General features: G+C 56.9%; 1 protein-coding gene across 1 annotated transcript; it reads right to left on the bottom strand.

Moving 5' to 3' along the window:
- Nucleotides 1-4,439: 4,439 nt before the first annotated feature.
- Nucleotides 4,440-16,544, bottom strand: ALAS1 (5'-aminolevulinate synthase 1). Its single transcript, XM_070391383.1, has 11 exons — nt 16,462-16,544; nt 15,432-15,658; nt 12,434-12,640; nt 11,556-11,705; nt 10,977-11,196; nt 9,659-9,843; nt 8,422-8,601; nt 7,919-8,083; nt 6,215-6,483; nt 5,569-5,731; nt 4,440-4,740 (listed from the first exon to the last, which is right to left on the bottom strand). Exons 2-11 carry the CDS (start codon nt 15,631-15,633, stop codon nt 4,580-4,582), a joined length of 1,902 nt encoding a protein of 633 aa, XP_070247484.1. The 5' UTR covers nt 15,634-15,658; nt 16,462-16,544; the 3' UTR covers nt 4,440-4,579.
- Between the last annotated feature and the right edge of the window lie 1,156 nt (nt 16,545-17,700).

Genomic DNA, 17,700 nt, shown 5'->3' with positions numbered 1-17,700 from the left:
CGTTCCCACAACCAAACCTGCTCTTTGGGCGCAGAGACGCAGGCCGCCCGGCTGGGAGCCGGGCCCGGGCGGCAGAGTGGAACCAGCTTGACTGGCCCCGGCCAGCGTGGGTCTGCACAGCTGCTCAGGGCCCCACAGGGAAGGCTGAGCTGGCCGCAGCCTTGGCTAACCGTGCAGCCTGACTGTGGGCAGCCTGACTGACTGTGGGCAGCCCTGGGGTGGGCGGGCCGCTCTGCCCTCACAGCTGGGAGAGGATGTGGGCCACCCTCCTCTTTCTGACCCGGGCACAGGGGCTGCTGCCTGGGCTGGTGCGCTGTTCTCCGCTTGCTGAAGGAGAGAAGAGGATCTGACCTACCCCCAGGAGCCCCACGTGAGCTCTGCCCTGTCCTGCGGCTGACACCTCAGCTCCCGGAGGAGCAGGTGAAGGCCAGCGGCCCGCACTCCCTGGGCTCTGGTCTGGGCCGGCGCCTGGGGAAAGAGGAAACAAGAACTGTCCTGTCCCAGGGCGGGCGGGCGGCTGGGGAGGCCCCTGCTGAGCGGCTCCGGGATCCGGGCAGGAAGCAGGCCCTGCCTACGGGAAGCACAATTTGCCTGCCTCTCAGAACAGCTGAGTCTGCCCGCAGCCATCCCAGGTGGAACCTCCCCCCACCCAGGCTCCCAGTGACCAGCTCTGCCAGGTGGGCGATCTTGGGCAGGTCTGAACTCCCATGTGGAGTTTGCTCATCTGTAAATGGGGCTGGCCACAGCGTGATCAGGATTCGTGGTAACGTGTGTGAAGGTCTGATAAACCTAGCAGGCCCTCCTGGGTCGTCATTACTAGGTAAGGGGCTCAGGTGGCTTTGCTATTTCCTCACTCCACCCAGAGATTGAGCCTCCCGAGCCAGGGACCCCCCACCCCCACCCCCAGCACTGAACAGGGATCAGAGACAGGTGGTTGACTCAGAGGCACAGGGAGCCGAGAGCAGGGCTGGGCACCTGCAGACACAGGCGTGGCCTCCTAGGTTTTGCAACGGGGGAGCAGGGAGCACTAGACTTGCAGAGGTGTGGGCAGGAGACAGGAACCCTGAGAGGAAGTGCCACCTGCTAAGATTTGAAACTGCACCCCACCCTTCCCCTCCAGGGAAATGCCGGAGGCTTCTAAAGGTTCTTGGAAAACTTCCATGACGTCATTCGTGTTCACATGAGCTCTTTTTTCATTTCTTAAGCCTCACCTGTGGATATTTTCCCGTTGATTTTTAGAGAGCGTGGAAGGGAGGGGAGAGACGGAGAGAGCGAAACATCGATGTGCGAGAGACACATCCATTGGTTGCCTCGGAATTGAATCTGGGACCCTTCAGCCCGAGAGCCGGAGCTCTAACCACTGAGCATTCGGCGAGGGCCACAGGAGTTCTTCTCAGGAGCTGAGCTTCTCGTTGTCACTCGGGTCACAAATCCCACCCCTTCCTGGGCCATTCCCTCAGCCTCTGTAGCCCCAGTAGCAGCGAGGAGAAGAGTCCAGCTGACGGCCGTGGGCCCCGCGGGCTCTGAGTCTTGTGAGGACGGAGGGTCTTGCTAAGCCTTCAGAGACCTGGGGGCCACGCCAGAGGACGAGTCCCACGGGAAGGAACCGGCCCGAGGGAGTGGCGGGCGTGGGACCGCGAGACCCTGGGAACACTGAGAGCTCCGTGGGGTGGCTTCCTGAGCAGAGAGAAATGCCTGGGGAGTCGCTATGCGGGGCCGGCCTGGGTGTGCGGCTCCATCTGAGGGACCAGAGCGGGGCTGAGAGGTGCGTGTGTCCCCGCCCAGCCCTCGGGGGGGGGGGGGGGGGCGCCAGCACAGCGCCCCTTTCCGGAGCCAAGAGCGGAGCCCAGCCGAGAGGTCCTTTGGCATCACCTGGCCTCTTCCTCAGGCGGCTATGGAATCAGCTGCGAGAGGAAGCGTGTAACTGAGTGCAGCTGGGACCCCAGGGCCGTGCTGTGCAAGGAGGGACGTGATGTGACTCACACTCAAAGCTCTCGGGCCCTAGCCGGTCCCCCCAAATTCGTATGTCGAAGCCCTATCCCCAGTGTGATGGCGTTTGCGGTGAGGCCTTTGGAGGGAGTTAGACGAGGGCATGGAGGGACCAGTGGCCTCGCGAGAAGAGGCAGAGATCTCCCCGCCGCCCACGTGCGGAGGAGAGGCCGCGTGAATTCAATCCACAGCGAGAAGGCGGCCGCGGACAAGCCAGGAGAGCTCACCAGGAGCCGAGGGGGCCGCCCCTGGGCCTGGGACCCCCGGCCTCCAGAACGGTGAGGAATCCGTGTCTGTGTTGAGTCTGTGTTCGGTTACAGCACGTGGGCCCAGGCTGCCCCCTCCATTCACTCGCACACGCTGGCTCAGTGCCTCCTCCGTGCAGTGCCGTGCTGGCCACCGGGGAGGGTCCCTGGGTGGTGACTGTGCCTGGGAGGCGCGTGGGTGGCTGGAGGCCAGGTGATGGCAGAACCCACGAGGCTTCCTGGGGTCCCAGCTGAGGACGGGGGCCGGGCCAGGTGTCCTCAGGCCCCTTGTCGCGTGTGAAGAGGCAGCTCCACCATGACCCGGGGTAGGAAACCCGGGCAGAGAAACAGTGGCTACCCCCAGTCCAGGCGCCAGAGACCCTCCTGGGGTTTTCGAGGCTCAGGGTGCCCGTCCACAGGTGACGCAGAGGAAGAAATGAGGTGGGAGGGCGATGCAACTGGGACCCCAGATCACCGTCAGCTGCGTGAGGAAGCGTGTCACTGAGGGCAGCCGGGACCCAGGACCGTGCTCTGCAGGGAGGGACATGACTTGACGTGATTCACATGCAAAGCTCTCAGGCCCCAGCCGGTTTGGCTCAGTGGATAGAGCATCGGCCTATAGACCCAAAGGTCCTGGGTTCGATTCCGGTCAAGGGCACGTCCCTCAGTTGCAGGCTCCTCCCCGGCCAGGTCCTGTCGGGGCTCGTGTAGGAGGCAACCGATCGATGTGTTTCTCTCACACCGATGTTTCGCTCTGTCTTTCCCCGTTCTCTCCCACTCTCTCTAAAAATCAATGGGAAAATGTCCTTGGGTGAGGATTAACAAGAAAACCACCACCACCACCAGGGACGCTCTCAGGCAGCTCTGTGGGGTCGAGGCCGGGCAGGCGTCAGGATGGTGGCGGCGTGAGCCGTGGTAGCTGTGGGGGTGCCGGGGTGGCCTGGCCCCAGACGTACGTGGGAGGTGGAACCAGCCAAGAGCCTCACGTGAGGGACCCACTTCCACACAAGGTCAGAGTGACGGGCAGATGACAGTCAGATGGGGGAGGAGCGGCAGACCCAGGTGCCCTCTGACCTGGTGGCGCCGGTGTTGGACGGCTGGGGGAGACCATGTTGGGGGGCGGGCAGGGTTAAGTGCAGGTAGAGGAGGAGAATAGGAATCAGTGGCCTGGAAGCCCAGGGGAGAGAAGGGCTGAGGACAGCCGCCTCCAATACCACTGGGAGAGCCCACGGCAGGCAAACGGACCGGCCACAGCAGCGAGGCGCCGAGGGAGCGGCGCCATGGGGGACAGGGACCAAAGACCAAGGGGGGGACCAGCAGAAAAGGGCAGGGCCGCAGCTGGAAGGGACCCATCTTAATTGTCAGGGTGATGTTGGTTGGCATATCACTTTCGGGTGCACACTCAACACCTCAAGTCCCGGCTCCTCCGTCCTGGCTCCTCGTCACCTGTATCCAACGCCTCATCCTGCCCCCACCCTGGTAACCACCAAGCTGCTGCATTTCTCCTCTTGTTGCTTTATGTCCCTCAGTAAGTGGAACCATGTGGTTCCCGTCCTTTCCGTCCGACCTGATTAGCATGCAACTCTCATGACACGGGCAGTAGCACGCAGCAGTGCCGTGTTTTATGTGTTTTGTGGCTGCGTAATAGTCCGCTGTCCACATGTCCATCTTCACCCACTCACTCCTCAGGTCAGGAGTTTGGTTACTCTAAGGCAGTGACAAAGTCTGATGCAGGCCACGGGGCTGAGCAGGATGGGGAGCAATTCATGGAGAAGACAGAGCTGGTCCCGGGAATGTGCAAGCAGCAGTGGGCCCAGGACAGGAGGGAAGGGGTCAGGGTGCGGAGCACAGCGTGGCCTCCAGGCCCTTTCCCAGGGAAGTGAGTGGAGGCAGCGGCTGAAGGGAAAGGGAAGCGGGCGGCTGCGGCGGGTCGCTGGGCGGCACTGCCCCGTTAAGATTGGAGATGAGAAACTGCAAGTGAATTGTCACTGCGGTGACTGTCAGCCGTGGGCTGCGGGGCATGAGTCACCACGCAGCGGCTTTCAGAGGCAGCCGGGCTGGAGCCGACGGGAGGCCCTGCCGTTGCCGCAGGTTTGAAGCCATTACCAGAGGATGTGTTTTCATACATTTTATAAATCTCAGCAACACACACCAAACTTCAAGGAAAAGAAAATGACTTTTTGAATCTGCAGCCAAACACAGGAGGACCCAGCACGTAAACAAGAATTTATTTTCAGGACTGTGCCTTCGCTATAGATTAAAATTTAATAATTTAGTCCACGCAGACAGACGACACTGGAGGCTATGTGGGAGGGACAGCGGGCAGCGGGCCGGGCTCAGGACACTCAGGCCTGCGCGGAGACCAGCTTGCTCAGGCCGGAGAAGTAGGATCGCTCGCGCTCGCTCATCACCTCGAAGTGCAGCGGCCTCCTGCAGAAGTTGCACTCGGCCGAGGAATGTGGCTTCAGGTCCAGCCCCACGCGCTTCCACGTGGCGAGCAGACACTCTGTGAGCAGACAGTTAGGATTAGGAGGAATCTATACCCCAGAGAAAGGAAAAGAGCTCCATCCAAAAACTTGGACTCGGATGTCCACAGAAGTGTTCTTAAGAGTCCGAGAGTGGAACCTAAATGCCCATCAATTGACAGGCGAATGTGGTCCATCGTCCAAGGAAGACGGCTTGGTAATAAAGAGAAACAGAGCCTGACTCCGCTACGGCCTGGAAGGGCCCTGCAAACACTGTGAGGAAGCCAGGCCACGGACCCAGTGACTCCAGCACAGGCAGTGGACGGGGTCACAGAGAAGGTGGGAGTGGCCGCTAGTGGCTGTGGGTTTCTCTCTGGGGTGGTGAACATTCTGGAATCAGACAGCGATGACGGCGCACAGTACCCTCCGACCCTCAGTTTCACTTCCCAGTATGTCACCTGTGGTCAACCGTGGCCTGAGAATATTACACGGGAAATCCCAGAAATAAGCAATTCATACGTTTTAAACTGCACACCCTTCTGAGTAGCGTGTTGGAATCCCCACTCTTATCAGAGGGGTAGGTGTGGGGTGGCCAGGTGTGCAGCTGGCTCTGGGACCACACACCTTCGGGGAGGAGAGTGCGAAGCCAGACTCAGGAGCCAGAACAGGCCCCGCCTTTGAGGCCTCTCCCCTCCCGGGACACCACCAACAAGGGGCAGTGGACCCCCTGGGGGACCAGCAGGTCCCCTCAGAGCTTCCGAAACGACTCTGCAGCCTCTGAGTGACTCAAACACCCAGTGTCGTTCCATTTGGGGCTACCTGAGCGTGCTGTGACTTGGTGCGCTCTAAGGGGGGCTGTCCGCACTCACCCAGGAAGTAGTCCATCATCTGGGGGGTGTGGTGCGGGGTGGGTGCGATCCGCAGCAGCTCCTCCCCCCGGGGCACCGTGGGGTAGTTGATGGCTTGCACGTAGATGTTGTGTCTGCTCATGAGCTCGTCACAGACCTCGGTGTTTTTAGCAGCATCTGCCACCTGTGTTGATGACAGGAGGTGAGGTCAGAGCAGATGGACTCCATCTTAGTGGAGCGTCCAATGAGCCCACACCGTGGGGCACAGGTTCGAGCAGCACGGCCAGCAGGGAGGCAGTGCACCGCCCGACCCCACACAGACCCGCACCATGAGGGGTGCTCTCAGTGGTCCCCCAGGTGGGTGGGGCAGCATCTACCACGGGTGCCCCCAGCTGGCCCACAGCAGATGTGCACACCTGGGGGTGAAGGCAGCGTGGGGCACGCCACTGCGTTAACTACACGACTCCCTGTGACACCAGCAGCGTTACTGAACAGGAAGACACATGTCAAAGCTAGCGAGCTCTGGCTCCCGGGGTCAGGGCCAGTGCTCGGAGAAGGGACCACTGCTCTGTCCCGGCCGCCGCCGCCGCCCACCCAAGCTCAGGAGGCGAGAACCCAGCATCTCAGCCCGGGGAGCACAGCCCCGCGGCCCACCCGCCGCCATTACCCGGACAGGGATGATGTGGCTGGGGCAGTGCACCACGGGCAGGCCGGCGTCCATGAGCATCTGCCGCAGCAGCTTGACGTTGCGCTGGTGTTGGCGGCGCAGCGCCCGCCCCTCGGCGCTCTTGAGGATGCGCACGGACTCCAGGGCCCCGGCCAGCAGCATGGGCGGCAGGGAGGTGGTGAAGATGAAGCCGGCAGCGTAGGAGCGCACGGTGTCGATCAAGGCGCTGGTGCTGGCGATGTACCCGCCCACGCAGCCGAAGGCCTTGCCTGCGAGGAGACGGAGACAAAGGCTATCAGTCCACTAGGCAGCGGCCCTGGGTGCGCAGCAGGGCACCTGCTTCTACCTCCTTCATTGGACCTAAGACTGAAGGAGAGGACGTCCACCCACCTCCCAAAGGGAGGAACTGAGGAAACCGGGAAAGGTCCTGCCCACAGTCCGTGCCACCCTGGCGCCTGGTCCCAGGGCCCACACAACACACTGCAGCCTGGCTCGCCGGCTCCCTGCCCTCCCCTGCGCGTGCGCTCTGGGACGACCTCTTCCTGTGAGCATCACCCTGTAGGTGGGACTGTCACCCAGTGAAGGCGTCATTGTTTTGGTGGGACCCGTATTATTTCCTACTTAAGTAAACACAAAACTGACAATCAGCATTTACCAGATAAACATGAAAACTCAGAACCGTGGGGGTGGGGTGATCTGGGGCCAGCCTCATCTTTCATCCCCTAAGTCCCTTTATGTAACCTGTTCTCAGGTTTCAGGATCCCCAGCTCCTCCCCTGAACCCTCACCATTCACTCTGCTCTGTAATTAACATTCTTGCTGGGACCCCCTGCAGGGCTGGGTGGCTTAAGCTCTTCCTGGGAAATGCTTTCCCATCTCTCAGCTGAAGGAAGAGCTGCGGGTTAGGATGTGAACCAGGGCTTTCTCCGGGAGGGGGGCCCTGCTCCCCGGTCGGCCTGCCCAGGGCCTGCCTGGGTCGCCTGGGGTCCTTGCTCCTCCACGACTGCTACTTGGGCCTCCAAGTGCCTTACTAACTTGAAATCCTCAAATTTATGATTTACATTTCCATCTCTTCAGCGCCTCATCGGCAAAGAGAATGTCCACAGTAAATGCTTCCACACGGTTCCTTTAGCTTCTCCACAGAACCAGAGGGAGGGGCTGTTCTCACTGCGGACGCTGAGGCGTGGACGGCTAACTGCACCCGGGGTCACACAGCGAGTGAGCTGTGCACACAGGACTTACACCGAGTCTGGCCCCAGGAGGCCCTGCCTCTCGAGGAGGGGGAGCTGTGAGGTGACTGGTCCCTCCACGTGGCAGGCATGTGGCATAGAGCTCAGCACCACGACACCGAACCTCTGGTCCTACAGCCGCTCGGACACCAGCACTGGAATTCTAGTTCTCTGACCCAGGGGACAGTCGGAGGCGCACAGTGCAGGCTGCGGACGGTGGCGAGAGCCATGGGTGTCTGGATGGGCTCAGACATTTCTGTCGTTCCGGCCGTGAGATTTACTTTGAACCTGGAAGCCAGGCCTCCAGCTCCGAGGGGTTCTGCTAGGCTGCGCCAGCCCCTCACTGAGAAAACAAAAACTCACCCCAAAAGTGGCCCAGGCTTCCTACGCTCCCTGCCTGGCCCCGCCAGGCCAGCCCGTGGACTCGCTGGGACAGTGGTGCTCAATGCAGACTGCAGGGCGCGCAGAGCACCTACCGAGTGTTCCAGAAATGATGTCCATCTTTGGCATAACTCCGTCCCGGTCACCAATCCCTCCGCCTTGAGCCCCGTACAGCCCCACCGCATGGACCTCGTCCACGAAGGTGATCGCCCCGAACTCGTGGGCCACGTCACACAGCTCTTCCAGCGGGCACACCGCGCCTGCGGGGACACAGACCACGCTGAGGGCGTGCGCCTCCGCCTTCTGTCCTGGTGAGTCAGCCGGGACTAACGACATGTCCCAGGTATTATCATTAACACTTCCCCGTCTCCAGGTGGACTTGGGGTCTTAGAGCCGAGTAAAAGCCAGAGTAGGAACTCTACCTTTACCCAAATCTATCCAATGTCCACCAATCACAAACCCTAGCAGGCAGGTCAAAGGAAAGAAATTACAAAGCCAAAATAAAGACACTCTTAAAGAGTTCAAAAAAAAAGACAAGAAGAAAGAGTTCAAGCCAGTTCTTCAGTTCAGGTTGCAGACTGGCCCTGCGCAGACTCACCGTCCATGGAGTGGACGGTTTCGAACGCTACGATCTTGGGGACCTGGGGGTCGGACCTCTGCAGCAGCTCCCTGAGGTGGCCGACGTCATTGTGGCGGAAGACGTACTTTGGCACCCGGCTGTTCCGAATCCCTTGGATCATGGAGGCGTGGTTCCCAGAATCAGAGTAAATCTCACAGCCTGACACAGACAAAAAATGTTTATTTATTGCCATCTGCACCGAAGACAAGTTACTTCCTAGATAGTCAGGGACAACCAACTGCACAGAAAACGCTGCTTCCGCCCTGTAGGAGAAAGCCACTGCGAGCCTGTTTCTTCCTGCATAATTCCTGACTAGGGCTTCTCCTTCGAGAAGGCCCACAGGTGCAGGTCGTCCTGCAGCAGGCGATTAACCTGCTTTTAAATCTGGCTGCCTCGCTCCAAACAATTAGAATCTCCCACGGGATTTCCGTAGAACACAAAGTGCATCTGGAGCAATGAGCTTACGGACAAGCCCTTGCAATCTGACCCTCCGCTGGGGTCACGTTCGGCTGGAACTTAGAATGCGCGCCAGCACTCACGCCCAAATCAAGAACAAATGTCCCAGATGTGCCACTCCTCGTAGCTGGTGCTAAGCCTCTTTGTTGTCAACATTCCTCTCACACTAAGCCCGCTGCCCACAGGGGCCATGTTCCAAGACCCCCCGGGGGAGCCGGAACCACCGGCAGGACTAAGCCGCACAGTACTGCTTCTCCTGGACGTACACACCTCCGCTCGAGTTTAATTCACACACTGTGCAATCTCAGGGGCAGAATTCTTTCTTACAGACCTTAGCCACCTCACCATACAACTTTTTTTCTTAAGAACTTTCCCCTTGTCACTTAAGGGAGCACTCCATGGCTGCTCTGGGCACGTCCGCATTGCCAGCAGCGCCCCCTGCGCTTCGGGGCCGTTATTAGTAGGTAAGGGAGACTTCAACACAACACCACCTATCATGACAGCGAATCTGATGACCGAGACGGCCACCGCTCAGTGACTAGCTGCGGGAGCGGTGCAGCGGGAGACCTGGCCAGAGGGATGAGTCAGGGCCCAGGTGGGACGGAGCAGGACTCCGGAGATTGCATCACACAACTCAGAGTTACACCCAGTGGAAAACCTGTGAATCACTTGTTTCTGGAACTTTCCATGTAATAGTTTTGGACTGCAGCTGACCACAGGAAATGGAAACCACAGAAAGCAGGGACCGGGGCTCCCCTACCGGGCATCATCTTAGCCAGGGTGAAGAGGGTCGAGTCGTTGGCCACGAAGCAGGAAGAAAACAAGAGGGCCGCGTCTTTCCCGTGGAGGTCGGCCAGTTCCTGCTCCAGGTCCACGTGGAACTTGCTGGTTCCAGAGATGTTCCTCGTGCCCCCGGCGCCGGCACCATGCTGCTTCAAGGTGTCCCTTCAAAAGCAGGCGGACAGCACATAAGCCCCTGCTTGTGAACACGACGCAACCGGTCCCCTCCGGGCCTAGGAGACAAACTCCTGTTCTGGGAACCCTCGCTGGGAACCTGGGCCCAGAACTCTCTACCAGCGTCGTCTCTAGATGCGGAGGGAGAAGGTCCCAAAGGTGAGGATGCCTCCTGGGGTCACAGCGTTCGTCTAACTGTCCCCTGAGCATCAGGCTGCAGAGGGGCCCTGGACGTGGCTCCCTCAGCCTCTGCAGACCAGCCGTGCGACGTCAGGACAGCCCGTCACTAACCTCAGAGGGGCTCCCGGCAGCGAGCAGCTCTCCCTGGGCCACTGGCCACGGCAACCCTCCCAAAGGACCCGAGTGAGATCGATGCCTTTTTGTTTGTTTGTTTGTTTGAAATATATTTTATTGATTTTTTACAGAGAGGAAGGGAGAGGGATAGAGAATTAGAAACATCAATGAGAGAGAAACATCGATCAGCTGCCTCCTGCACACCCTATTGGGGATGCACCCGCAACCACGGTACATGCCCTTGACCGGAACCGAACCCGGGACCCTTCAGTCCGCAGGCTGATGCTCTATCCACTGAGCCAAACCGGTCAGGGCCAACGCCTTTTGAATGTCTTTCTGAAGTGGCAGGAAGTGGACACAGGTGTACACCAAACCCATAAACTTGAACTTCACACACCAAGGGGCCCCAACAACTGCCTGCACGTCAGGTTTAAGAGTCCCCTGTAGCCATTTAAAGGCTAAGGACAGCCCTAACCAGTTTGGCTCAGTGGATAGAGCGTCAGCCTGCGGACTGAAGGGTCCCGGGTTCGATTCCGGTCTAGGACATGTACCTTGGTTGCAGGCACATCCCCAGTGGGGGGTGTGCAGGAGGCAGCTGGTCGATGTTTCTCTCTCATCGATGTTTCTAACTCTCTTTCCCTCTCTCTTCCTCTCTGTAAAAAATCAATAAAATATATTTTAAAAAATAAATAAATAAAGGCTAAGGACAGTCCTTCACTGTGGACTTCCCTTTCAGCTGCGGCCCCGCCCCCAAAGGAGAGCCAGTCCCCATAAATCATCAGCGTCCTACCGAACGCCGCCCGCAGGACCGGACGCCCAGGGCTACTCACATGACCGCCCCGCACACCCGGGGGTGGCGGCTCATGCCCAGGTAGTCGTTGCTGCACCAGACCGACACCTGCTTCTTGCTGACGGAGTCCGAGCAGTCGTCCGCCATGGGGAAGAGCTGTGCCCTCCGGTTCACGGTTTTGAAAACACGATAGGTGTGGTCGTTTTTTTTCTCATCGATTTTCTTCTCAAAGAAACGATCGTACTGGAAAGTAGAAACAGCTAAAGACCCAACGAGAGACAGCAGAGCCTGATGGTTAGGAAGCACATCTGGGCTTGGCTGGAAGACCCGGGTTCCCATCCGGCTCAGCCACTAAGGGGGGTGCTGGGCAAATGAGTGATGTGTTCGTATGGGCCAGTGATGCACGTCCTCGTCTGGAGACTGTGCCTGGCCAGGGCTTGCCACTGCGCCAGTGTGGATGCAGGTGCTGAGAGAAGGCAGGTGCCAGCAGGGCTTGTACGCACTATGGCATCAAGCAGGGACACCGCTGTAGTCCCCCCCTCACGTGCGATTTGGGGTTGAGTGTGATACGTGCTTAAGTTCTAAACTCTCCTGCATCAGGCAAGAGCGTGAGACTTACACTTCGGCAAGTTATCCTGGAGCAGGTGGGACACCCTTTCTGGCCTTTGCTTTCGCATCATGTCCTGGAAGTTCTTCAGCAAACCACTCGGCTCCCCTCCATGCGTCTTCATGCTGATCACACTGGGGTTCACTGAGGCCTGGGCAACCTCTGTAACGAAAGCAACAGAGGCAAAGGGGACCCCCACTGAATTCCGAGTCACAATTCCTTCCGGACACGTTGTCTCCCACGGCTGGCAAAGCCCATCGTGACCGCAGTTAGCTGTGACGGGGGTGTGAAGCTTCACTCCCCCTTGGCTACTGATTGGCTAGAGTCAGAGCCACTAGCCAGCCTCAGCGAATGTTTGAGGCCAAGGCTCTCTAGCTGGCTGACAGGTCTTCCCCAGCCACCACACCCCCAATCCTACTCTCAGTTTTCACTGCAGAAAACAATTCCAGCCAAAGGCAGCATTTCTGCTGGGGATGTTTTTCGGGGACCGTGGGTGCTCCGTGGAGAAGCCACACTGGGATGAAGGTTGCCACTCACTAACCATCGGCGAGACACACAGCGTGGGAGTCCCAAGACCATCACGTCCTGCAGTGACACTGTTTTCACCTTTCACCCCCTCAGATGAGGGGGAGACACAAAGGGGAGTGGGAACAGCCATGCCTGCCGGGTGTGCTCAGAAACCAGGAGTTCCTATAAGAGCTGGACAACCCACCCCGACAGAAAGCCCTACGTTGCGCAATGCACCCCTCTTTCCATAGCTTCCTCCTGGGCTCTGCAGGGGAAGGTGTTTACACAAGTTCTCCCAACGGGCAGCTTGTAAATGAACCCGAGGGTCCGAGACAGCCATGCGGGCATCTCCCGCTTCCCGGGCTCGGGGCGCACGGGGTTACCTGTCCTCACAGCGTGCATCTCCTGCACGTCCTCCTGCAGCTCCAGGCTGGCCTTGCGGAACACGCTGCTGCCCTGCTGGCTCATCTGGGCTGCCAGGAAGGGGCATTTGCTTGCAGCGCCCTGGCTCGGGGCGGGGGCCGGGTGTCCGGGGGGAAGCTGCGTGCCATCTCCAGCCGGCAGAGCCTCGGACTTGGCAGTTTTGTCCTCTGTGGGGGGAACAGAAAAACTGAAGCCCCAGACTTGGTTGCACACCTCACCTCACAGAAAACCTCCTGTTTCTTTCTCTTACGGCCCCAAACTTGGTACTTACTCTACCCACCACCATCCACACACAAATCTACAGTCAGCGGGATCTGCTGCTGTAGCAGCCGGCTCCTCTGCCTCACAGGAAACAATTCCTCACACACGGTGTGTCCTGGTCTCAGACTGCCAGGGCTCTCGAGTTGGACTGTTTCTAGTAAATCCACCCCAAATAATTCAGCATGTTTCTTGAGGTCACACTCTCAAAGGTCACTGGAAGTATTCATACAATTTCTGCTCTGCTAATATTTTCTTCAAAAAAGTATTTTTATTTATTGATTTCAGAGAGGAAAGGAGAGGGAGAGAGAGATACAAACATCAATGATAAGAGAGAATCATTGATTGGTTGCCTCCTGCGTGCCCCCTACTGGGGATCGAGCCCGCAACCAGGACACATGCCCTGACCAGGAACTGAACCCTGACCTCCTGCCTGGTTCATAGATTGAGGCTCAACCACTGAGCCATGCTGGCCGGGCTTTGCTAATATTTTCTAAACAGATTCTTGACAAAGAAGCCTGCTGTTTCTTGACAGACACACTGTTGGTTTCCTTCTTAACAAAGGAAATCAGGTCATTACAGAGTAAGGTCATTAGGTTACTGCCTGCTAGAGCTGTCATTGCTATGTCAGAGGCACGCACCTCATCTACTTTCTCATCACAGTTCACCGACGTCACACAATAGGCTCCTAGTTACAATGACTTCCCTCTTCCCTTGAGCAAATTCATTCACCTTTCTTCTAGAAAAGTCTTTCTTCATCATTCTGGAATATCCCTGTGAGTCACAGGCCAGCCTCTTACAACCTGGGTAATGTGTCACAATACACTTTTTATTAAAATCTTCTGTAAAGGAAAGTTTACAAAACTGCTTTGAAATTCGCTTCATTCATTACACAGAGTCAATGTAGGAAGTCTAGGAAAATGAAACGAGTTCTATCATTCAAAACATAACCTTTGTAGCCTGGCTGGCGTGGCTCAGCTGGTTAGAGCGTCACTAAAAGGTGCACTAAAAGGTGTAGGCGGCTGATTCCCAGTCAGGGCACACACCCAGGTTGCAGGTTTGATCCTTGGTCGGGGCATGTGTGGGAGGCAACCAATCGATGTCTCTCTCTCCCCCTCTCTCTCTTTCCCTCCCTCCCTTCATCTCTCTGAAGCCAATTTAAGAAATTGATTATTAAAAAAAAAAAAGCAAGACTTAGCCATTGTAGACATTTGGGTGTAATCTTTTTTTCCCCTACGCACAGGTTTAAAAAATGTTTTCTCCTTCAGTAGATGCTCGTTTATTCTGCTCTTTTCACTACAAAGATCTGCCTAAGCTAGCAGTTGGCGAGCGTCATTTGTGATGGTTCAGGGGAGCCTATCAAGTGGACAAGCCACATACCCCTCAACCGTCCCCCCACTGCTAGGGACACAATGGCACGAGAGGGTTCTGACTGCTCAGAGAGACAAGGTCAAGAGGAAAAGCAGCCCTGCAAAGGACGGAGTCCTTTCTGCTTAAAGAAACAGACATGCCTCTCCCACACGTCCACCCCGAACTCCCGACAGAGCCTGGGAGGAAACTAGTCTCTAAGGTTAAGGGGCATCTGAAACGCTCACCCGCTCCTGGCACGGCCGGACCACACCTGAAGCACCTCTCATCTCTTTACGAAAAACAGAAATGTTTAAGTTGTGTACAAGATAAAGATACATGTGTTAAACAATCCTGCTTTAACACATTCTGCATGATTCCCCTGGCATGTGGTTCCTAGAGCAAACCATAGGCAGAAAGGAGACCAGCGCTGGCCAGGGACTGGGGGGGGAGGGGCGGAGGGGGAGTTAGTGTTTAATGGGGACAGAGTTTCAGTTTTGCAAGATGGAAAGGCCTCTGGAGATGGTGGTGATTGCACAACAACAGGAATGTACTCAATGCCACGGAACTGGACATTTAAGAATGATTGATGATAAAAAAATTTAAAAACCTAAAAATAATCATGATTTTAAAAATAACCTAAAAAAGTATGGAGATGGTACATTTTGTAACATACATTTTACCACAATAAAAAAATAATATATAAAAGCAAATTAGGAAAAAAAATAACTTTAAAAGCCAAAAAAAGCTTCCCCTCAATTTTGCTTTGAACCTAAAACAGCTCTAAAAGTAGTCGAAAGAAAGAAAGAAAGAAAGAAAGAGAATGAAAGAAATAGAAAGAAAGAAAGAAAAAGAGAGAGAAAGAAAGAAAGAAAAAGAGAGAGAAAGAAAGGGAAAGAAAGAAGAAAGAAAGAAAGAAAGAAAGAGAAAGAAAAAGAGAAAGAGAAAGAGAAAGAGAAAAAGAAAAAGAAAGAAAAAGAAAAAGAAAAAGAAAAAGAAAAAGAAAAAGAAAAAGAAAAAGAAAAAGAAAAAGAAAAAGAAAAAGAAAAAGGAAAAGAAAAAGAAAAAAAGAAAAAGGAAAAGAAAAGAAAAGAAGCCAAAGGGCCAATATTTAATGACGGGACGCTGGGACAGAACATGCCCACTTTCCACCTCCACGAACAAGGCACTGCCGCCACTGAAACGCCCGAGTCCTGCGACCAGAACCCAAAGAGACAGAAAACCCCAAGCGCCCACCTGGGCGGCGAGGGCGACACTGCCGGGAGCTCACCCCTGCGAAGAACTGAGCCCCTCGCTGGCGTGACCCCCACCCCCACTGTGGGCTGAACCCCACTGGTGGCTGAGGACACTCACTCTCGGGGGCCGGAGGGGTTTCCTTGACCTGCTGGCAGTGCGCTGCGGACGCCGACAGGGCCCGGGGGGCTGGCTGGGCCCCCACTTCCATCATCATCTTGGGGCAGTTTTGGGCGTAAAACAGCAGAGACTTGCCGGCCTTCTGCAGAAAGGCCTGCGGCACCCGGGACAGGAAGGGGCAGCGGCGGACCACGGTCTCCATGTCGCGTCCGGGAGGTGCACTGATCCTGCAGGGAGTTGAGTGACACCGACACTTGTTAATAATCCGCGGACACATACCCGGCAAGGTCACCGGGTTCCGGTGTCGCCTGTAATTCGCGCCAGGGGACTGGGGGTGCTAAGAAGTCCCACTCGACGATGTCCACGAACAGCAGGGATTCGGAACTCACGGCGGAGGGGCGGCCACCTCCACCCAGGTCCCCCAAAGCAGCCCCGGTCCCAGCTCCACCGAGAGAAGCGAACACTGACTCATGCCCAAGGGGTGGGACACGGAGTGGGACACGGGGTGGGACACGGGCCGAGTGGGGAACAGGTTTGGGAGGTCGGCGCTCCCGGAGGATGCAGAGCACACACCCAGGTGCCAGAGCGAGGCCGGGGAGAAGCCATTGTCACCCACCCGGCAGAAAGGGCTCCTCCCGGTCCCCCAACCCGAGGCGGCACCCATCCCCGGGCCCCGAAGCAGGATGTCCCGGGAACTGGGCGCAGCCGACAGGGGGGCGCGCGGCGGGCAGAGGGCAGGCGCCGTCGGCGGGCGCGGGGGCGCGGGGTCTGGCGCGCCGTGCTGGCCCGGCAGGCGGCGGCCAGAGGTCACCCGGGGTCGGGGGCTCGGGAACAGCGGGGAGGAGAAGGGGATTCCGAGGCGGCCAGCTCCACCGGGAAGGTCGGAAGGCGGTCGCAGAGGCCGAAGGTCCAGAGGGAGGTCACGGGCCCCGGGCGGCAGGTGAGCGGCGGTGGGGGAGGGGGTCCCGGCGCCGGGGAGCGGGGCTGGCGCGGGCTGGCGGCCACGCGGGTCCCGAGCGCGAACCCTCACCTGCGCCGGTAACTCTGCGGAGGCGGAAGAGGCGGAGGAGGCGGCGGCGAGAACCAGGCGAGAATCAAGCGGACGAGACAAACGGAAGCGGTGCCCTTGTCCCCGAGAAGTCGCCGGCCGCGGGCGCTGTCGTCCTAATATACGGCTGGAAGGGGCGCCGCGCATGCGCCGTGGGGCCGGCTCCTCCGCGCAGGCGCACTGCGTCGCGCCCGGGAGTCCGCGGCCTACGTGGGACCCGTGGGTCGGGCGGGGGCGCCGGCTTCCAGGATCCGGGTGCGGGCCCGGGAGGAGGAGGGCTCCGCGGTGGGAGGATGACTTCATCCGGCGCACACACCGCCACCCCACCAGCGGTTCTCAACCTGTGGGTCGCCAACCTGTGGGTCACGACCCCTTTGGGGGTCGAACGACCCTTTCACAGGGGTCGCCTAAGACCATCGGAAAACACATATATAATTACATATTGTTTTTATGATCAATCACTATGCTTTAATTATGTTCAATTTGTTTTTTTTCTTTTTTTTTATTAAATCTTTATTGTTCAGATTATTACATTTGTTCCTCTTTTTTTCCCCCCCCATAACTCCCCTCCTCCCAGTTCCCACCCCACCCTCCGCCCTCACTCCCCACCCACTGTCCTCATCCATAGGTGCACGATTTTTGTCCAGTCTCTTCCCACATCTCCCACTCCCCTTCCCCCCCAAGAATAGTCAGTCCATTCCCTTTCTATGTCCCTGATTCATTATAATCACCAGTTCATTCTGTACATCAGACTATTTATTCACTTGATTCTTAGATTCACTTGTTGATAGATGCATGTTTGTTGTTCATAATTTGTATCTTTACCTTTTTCTTCTTCCTCTTCTTAAAGGATACCTTTCAGCATTTCGTCTAATACTGGTTTAGTGGTGATGAACTCCTTTAGCTTTTCCTTATCTGTGAAGCTCTTTATCTGACCTTCAATTCTGAATGATAGCTTTGCTGGATAAAGTAATCTTGGTTGTAGGTTCTTGGTATTCATCACTTTGAATATTTCTTGCCATTCCCTTCTGGCCTGCAAAGTTTCTGTTGAGAAATCAGCTGACAGTCGTATGGGTATTCCCTTGTAGGTAATTGAGTCTCTTTCTCTTGCTGCTTTTAAGATTCTCTCTTTGTCTTTTGCTCTTGGCATTTTAATTATGATGTGTCTTGGTGTGGTCCTCTTTGGATTCCTTTTGTTTGGGGTTCTCTGCGCTTCTTGGA

Source organism: Myotis yumanensis, unplaced genomic scaffold (assembly GCF_028538775.1).
Source record: "Myotis yumanensis isolate MYYU_CA2020_CCGP unplaced genomic scaffold, mMyoYum1.0.hap1 SCAF_14, whole genome shotgun sequence".
NCBI classification, from domain to species: Eukaryota; Metazoa; Chordata; class Mammalia; order Chiroptera; family Vespertilionidae; genus Myotis; species Myotis yumanensis.
The sequence above is the reverse complement of the archived record's forward strand: the minus strand, read 5'-3'. Positions and strand labels throughout refer to the sequence as shown.